The sequence below is a fragment of the Fukomys damarensis genome, unplaced genomic scaffold, assembly GCF_012274545.1.
Source record: "Fukomys damarensis isolate Sample0158 unplaced genomic scaffold, DMR_v1.0_HiC HiC_scaffold_34, whole genome shotgun sequence".
NCBI lineage: Eukaryota > Metazoa > Chordata > Mammalia > Rodentia > Bathyergidae > Fukomys > Fukomys damarensis.
The window spans coordinates 18,457,361-18,464,366 of record NW_022900946.1 but is presented as its reverse complement, the minus strand read 5'-3'; the positions used below and the strand labels follow the sequence as shown (position 1 = coordinate 18,464,366).

Sequence of the window (7,006 nt, the reverse complement as noted above, 5' to 3'; positions counted from 1 at the left end):
AAAAAAAAAAAAAGGCTGGGGATGTAGCTCGGTGTAAAGACCCTGGATTTAATCCCCAGGACCTCACTTTGGTAAGGGTGGCCCACGGGGAGTGGCTCCTTGAACATGTGTGCATGTTCCTGGCCGGCCTTGGCCTGGCTCCAGCCTGCTCTTTAAGGATCTTATATCTGTCAAGGCTAAATAAACACTGAGCTCTGTTCTCAGGACCTTCAGGGGCCTTTGGCTGGCAGTGGAGGAAGCCAGGTAGGAACTCAGGGTTTCGGTGTTGCTCCCAACTACCCTTACACAATAGGAGCAGCCTTCCCATCAATACCCACTAAAGGGGCTCCCTCCACCCCTCATTCATGGTGTGTTGGATGGCAGTTGTCAATGGATCACTTCCTTCTAAGAATATAATTTTCAAATCTTTTCTCATGTTGCCTTTAAATCCTTCCTACTTCTAAAACATTTGATAACAGCTGGCTAAGCCCTATACAACAGAGAACACAGCCCCCTCCTCTCTCCACTCATAGTCAAAGCAGCCCATTCTGATGCCAGGAGGTTACCAGGTGCCAGGGGTCACAGCAGGGCAGGGGACATGGCCAAGAACTGGTTTCCACAATGGGATACAGCCGGGATACAGGTTCACTCACCTTCCAGCGCCTGGAACCCCACCACACCGTCCAGGTTGATTTCAGGCAGCCGTGCCTCCAGGAATGTGGTGGCTCTCTCCAGGGCAGACAGGATCAGGCCCCCGAGGGTGGCCTTGCCCTCGGTGTTGTCCAGCTGTGACAGTGAGGAGGGCTGCAGCGACAGTGGGGACAGCAGTAGAAGGAGCACTAGCCCTGGCCTGGCCATGACTGACTTTCTGGTCATGCTGACCACATCCTGTAGCAACGGGAGCTCTCTGCCAGGTGCTTCGACCCGCCCTCTGCCCACCCCTTCCTCCAAGGCCTGGCACAGCAGAGAGCTCTGGACAGGGTGCTGCAGAAGACAAAAGGCTCGGGGGAGTCATAGCCAGATCAGGCAAGTCCTGGACATGGAGCCCACTGGCTTCCCAGTGGGGAGAGGAACTTGCCTGTCCTTCTGGTCCCAGATTCTCCATCATTGACCTGGAAACGTCACTTACAACTCAGAAATTCAAAAGCCCTGAAAAGCAAAGTGTATTGGAAAAGAAGTGGGGAACAAACTCATTGGCTGCCACACCTCTCTTTGAAGGCTTTCTTGGAGGGCCACTGTCCAGTGGAAATAGAATCAAGCCACAGAGGTGAGTCATCTGGGCCTTTCAAAATTGTCCACTAGCCACATTTCAAAAAAGCATTGATGGCTGGGCGTGGTGGTGCACACCTGTAATCCCAGCACTCGGGAGGCCGAGACAGGAGGATTACCATGAGTTCAAGACCAGCCTGGGCTACATAGTGAGTTCAGGGCCAGCCTGAACTACAAAGGGAGACTGCTTCAAAAAAAAAAAAAAAAAAGCAATGATGCCTGTAATCCCAGCACAGAGGGAGGCTGAGACAGGAGGATTAATACATTTGAGTCATACTTGGGCAACTAAGTGAGACCCTGTCTCAAAATAAAAAGGGCTGGGAGTGTAGCTCAGCATAGAATGCCCCAGTACCACAAAAGCAAAAAACAAAAACAAAAAAAACAACCTACCAGTCAAGAAGCAGGTGAAATTAAATATCTTATTTGACCCCAATATACTCAATATCATTCAACAGTAATCAGTAGAAAAACTATTAATTTTCATATTATGTCATTTCTTCCCATAGTGAGGGGGAAAAACAAAACCCATGATTTAAAAAAAAAATCGGGTGAGCAATTTTACACTTGCAGCACATTTCAGTTCTGACTGGGTGTAGTGGACATCCCTGCCCAGTACTAGAAGGGTATGAGTGGTACCTGCCTCTTGCTTTCCATAATTTGTTTGTTTGGTACTGGGAATCGAACTTGGGACCTTGCGCTTGGTGAGGCAGGCAGTAGCACCACTGAGCTAAATCCCCAGCCCTTGGCTACATTGTTTTACATCAGGAGTCAGACCGAAGCTCTATGTGACTCAAATGGGCATGTCAGATGGTGGACTGGGCTAGTCTAGCTCTTCCCCCAATGGCTGCCATGGGGACCTAGGCCCTGGTCTGTGAAGTTGCAGGGCTCTGCTGAGATATGTGCAGCTGAGGTCAGAGTGACCTCAATTAAAATCCTTTCCCCTGAATTATGGCTAATGATGGGTTGCCATCCTGATGGCTAGTTATGACCTGATGGGTTGCTTGCACCCTGTCCCTTATTCTATCAAAGCAAGATAAGCAGTGTTTATTCCCTAACAGCCCTACTGGGCTCCATCATGCCAGGTGTTTGACAGTATTTCATTAGATGACTTCAAAGCATATCTGGCTCCCTATTCCTTCCCACAATTGTATTCAATAGATACTGGATGTGCTTGGGGGCCTTTGTCTTTGTTAACCAGAGCAGCATTGGTCAGGTCCCAAGACCCAGCTTCTCTCTAAGATTCATTTCCTGTCTCTATTCTTTAATTTTGCTTGTGCTGTAGTGGCTCACAGGAGGCCAGGACCCACTGCTGCGGTTCCGGCAACGTCCCCTTCCCCATTCCCTTCAACTGGGCACATTTCAGGGCTCTGCCGGCATATGCACCTTGACCTGGAACACCCAGATCCCTTATTCATATCGTGTAGCAGCAGCACACATCTATTTCCCACGGAAATTTTAATGCTGATGTTGTTTCCTTTGCTGAGCAGAAGACTTTGAATTTGATATGATCTCACTTATTGATTCTTGGTGCTATTTCTTGTGCAACAGAGATCGCTTGTTTCTTCAGCGGCGCTCCTGTCTTCATCTTCACCTTGGACAGCATCTCTTGGCTTCCAGCGCAGACCCTTCATCCTTCCATTGCACACTCCCTGGACTTCTGATATGAATTTGCGTGGGGCACTACATTAGCTCCAGGCCTTTGTCTGGGTCCTTTGGGTCTCCAGCGTGCAGGCAGACATTTCGCATTCTTCCACACCTGAGTCTGTGGGTGGCCTTTGTAGGCCAATCTTGTAAATTCTTCTATATTTGTATAACTTGCATTACATCTGTTTCTCTAGTAAGCACTGACTGAGACAAGTAGGCTCACTGTGATTTAAATTTAGTACATGTGATGGATATGGATCCAGATTCAATCTTCTACATATAGATAACCAGTTTTCCCAGCACCACTGATTAAAAGAGTGCCTTTTCTCCAGGATGTTTTAGGCCCCTCTGTCAAAGATCAAATAGCTGCATGCACTTGAGGTTGTTTCTGCATCACCTATTCTGTTCCACTGATCCACATGTTTGTTTTTGTGCCAGTATCATACTGTTTTTTTTAAAAAAAAATCACTGTAGCTTTGCAATATAACTTGAAATCTGGGGTTGTGATGCCACCTGCTTTGCTCTTGTTACCCAGAAGTGCTTTTGCTATTCTGTGTCTCTTCTGGTTCCACGTGAATTAGGATTGTTTTCTCCACTTCTATGAGGAATGTAGTTGGTATTTTGATTGGGATTGCATTAAATCTGTGTATCAGTCTTGGAAGTATGGCCATTTTAACATTATTGGTTCTGCCTATCTAGGAGAAGGGGATATGTTTTGATTTTCTTTTCTTTTTTTTGGGGGGGTACTGGGGATCAAACTCATGACCTTGTGCTTGTGAGGTAGGCATGGTGCCACTGAGCTAAATCCCCAGGCCTGTTTTGCATTTTCTGATGTCCTTTGATCTCCTTTTTCAGAGTACTGTAGTTTTCATTTTAGAAGTCTTTCATTCCTTGGTTAGGTTACTTCCAATGTATTTCATTTTCCTGGATGCTATTGCCAAATGCATCATTCTCTAATTTCTCTCTTGGTTAGTTTATTATTGATGTATAAGAATGTTATGGATTGTTTTGTGTGTTCAATTTATATCCTGAGACATTGCTAAATTTGGTTATTAATTGTAGGAGTCTTTTGGTATTTTTTTGGTCCTTCTATGTAGAGGATCATGTTATCTGCAAATAATGATAATTTGACTTCTTCCTTTCCTACATGTATCTCTTTTATTTTTCTGCCTGATTGCTCTAGCTAATGCTTCAAGTACTATTTTCAACAGGAGTATTGATAGTGGACATCCTTGCCTTGTTTCTGATTTTAGGGGGAAAGCTTTCAGTTTCCTCCCATTTAATATGATGTTGGCGGTAGGTTTGTTACAAATGACTTTTATCAGATTGAGATAAGGTCTTTCTATACCCATTTTCTTCAGGTTTTTAAAAAAAAATCATCCACGAATGTTGGATTTTTCAAAGGGTTTTCCTGCATTTAGTGAGATGATTGTGTGATTTTTGTCCTTGCTTCTGTTTATGTGATGCCTTACATTTATTGATTTCTTACACTGAACCATCATCCTTGCATCCCTGAGGTGAAGCCTACTTGGGTCATGATGTATAACCTTTTTGATGATTTGTTGTATTCTGTTTGCCAGTATCTTGTTGAGGATATTTGCATCTGTATTTGTTAAAGTTATTGACCTATAGTTCCCTGTTTTAGTTGGATTTTTGTCTGATTTTGAAATCAGGGTAATGCTAGTTTCCAGAATGACTTTGGGATTACTTCGTCCTGTTCAATTTCAGCAAAAAACTTGAGGAGTATCTACATCTTCCCTGAAGTTCTTGCAGAATTCAGCATCAAGTTCATTTGGACTTGGGCTTTTCTTAATTTTAATTAAGAAAATTTTAATTAAAGATTACTACTTGAATTTCATTGCCTGTTATTGGATTATTCAGGTTTTATATTTTTGGTTATGTTTTGGTAATTCATATATATCTAGGAATTACCCATTTCTTCTGAATTCTCCAATTTATTGACACATAGTTTTGTAAAGTAGTTGCTAATAATTGTCATTCTTTTCCTTTTGCTGATTCCCTTCCTTTCTCTTTCACTTAAGTTTTCACCCTACCTGGTATGTTCATTCTATTAGACATTTTGTCATTGTTAGCCTCTTGTTTCTTTCTAGAATAACCTTAAGAATTTTTGGAGTGCTGGTTTGGTAATCATGAATTTCTTCAGATGCCCTTTGTCATGGAAATATTGTATTTCTCCATCAATTTTGAAAGATAGCAATATGTATTTCTATCTATCTATTAGTCTGCATCGGAAGTTGTTCTCTTTTAAGGCTTGAAATGCTTCACTCTAAATGCTTCTGGCTTTTAAGTTTAGCATTGAGAAGTTGCTGTAATTCTAATGGGCTTACTTCTATAAGTAATTCATTGATTTTTCTCTGAGCATTTATCGAGCTTATTTTCCTGGGTTAGACTTCTGGGACTCTGACTAAGATGGATGTGCCACAGAGAGGTTCTTTTTTGATCATGGCTATTTGGGATTCTATATGCCTCAGTTATCTGTATGTTAAGTTCCTTTTCCATATTTAAAACTTTTCTGTGATTATTTCAGTAAATAGGTTTTTTAAATGCCATTTGTGCTATCTTCTGATTTTCCACTAAATCCAATTATGGTAAGTCCTCGATTTACAAACATTCTAGTTGAGAACTTTCACAGATATGAATGGGTTTGGCATTATGAACATTCAGAGATGCAAACAATCATGGAGGTCACTCATCCCAACCCCAACCTTGTACCACCATTTTAAGGTAACTGTAAAAATAAAAATAGTTTTATGTAGAGTTTTTTTTTTTGTGTGTGTGTGTGTGGTTTTTAAATGCTTTACATTGTATATTTGTGTCAAAGTTGTATAAGACTTTGTCAGACCTACAGATGAATCTGACTTATGAATGTTCTCTTGGAATGGAACTTATTCATGAGTTGGGGACTTACTATAATCTTAAGTCTTCTTTGCATCATCTAGCAGCTCTTGGATATATTTTCCATTTTCTCTTGTTGTTTTTAGGATATTTGTCATTAATCTGTCTCTGACAGCAACTCTGTCTTCTAGTTCTGATACTCTGTCCTTCTAGTTCTGACACTGGACACTACTGCCTATACTTTTATTAGAAGTTTTCATTTCCTGATTTTTTGTTTGGTAGCTTTTTATGCAGTCTAATTCTTTTCTATTCTGGACATTCATGCCTTGTATATTTTGCTTAGAACAGCTAGTTTTTTTATTAGTGTTCTATGCAGACTCACTAGTCATTATATTTATTAGTTCCATTATCTATTTTGTTATATCTTCTTCAAGCTCACCAAGTGCCTCACTGATTTTTTTTTTCAATCTCCTCTATTATTCTTTTGAATGATTCAGCTGTGTGGCTTTTGATTCACTCCCTTTGATGCCCATGTATCTATCAGCTTTGGGGGAGTTGGGAGGTCTTGGAGGCATTTTGTTGCCTTGTCTTATGTTTCTAGTTTTTATTTGATTTTTGTGTGTGTGCTAGTTCTTGCAGGTTGATAATAACACAATGCTTTGTTGCTAGTACCGAGACTTCTTTAGTTAATGCTTGCTCTTCAGTGACTGTCTCTGAGCGTGGCTAACTTTGCCTCTGTCCCAGAATTCAACCACCTTCACTTATTTGGGATGGGAGGCTGCAGTGTATTCAGCCCACTATCTAGTTCTCCTGAAACAGGACACAATATTGTTAATGACACAAAGGCAATCCAGATATTGACATATAGAGAAAATCAATTAACAGCAACAACTATGACCCCTTGGCTACAGTAATAAAATCAGCAACAATAATAGTGTCAAAGAGAAACTGGATACTGACCTACCCTACTATCTTAGTTACTTTTCTCATCACTGAGACAAAATACCCAACACCCGAAGTTAAAGGAGGAAAGGTTTATTTTGGCTCACAGTTTGCAGAGGTTTCAGTCCACAGTCAGCTGGCTCCAAGGCAGGGTGGCATGGCAGAAGGGCATCACAGAGGAGAAACCATTGAAGACAGGAAGAAAGCAGCAAAAGCAGCAAATAGTAAGCTATAGTAGTAGCTCTCTTTCTGTTCCTTACATTGTTCTTTACACCTGCCCTAAAGGCCCACCCCGGGGGGGACACCCTTAATCTTA

At 41.7% G+C, this 7,006-nt stretch overlaps 1 protein-coding gene across 3 annotated transcripts in view; it reads right to left on the bottom strand.

Moving 5' to 3' along the window:
• CUNH16orf89 (chromosome unknown C16orf89 homolog) overlaps positions 1-1,338 on the bottom strand; it is an 11,802-nt gene extending 10,464 nt beyond the window's left edge. For all 3 annotated transcript variants that reach the window (XM_010644139.3, XM_033758663.1, XM_019210643.2), the window contains exon 1: positions 633-1,338. In XM_010644139.3, the coding sequence (XP_010642441.1) occupies positions 633-855 (223 nt within the window). In that variant the 5' untranslated portion in view covers positions 856-1,338. The remainder of the gene's footprint in view (positions 1-632) is intronic.
• Positions 1,339-7,006: the final 5,668 nt, after the last annotated feature.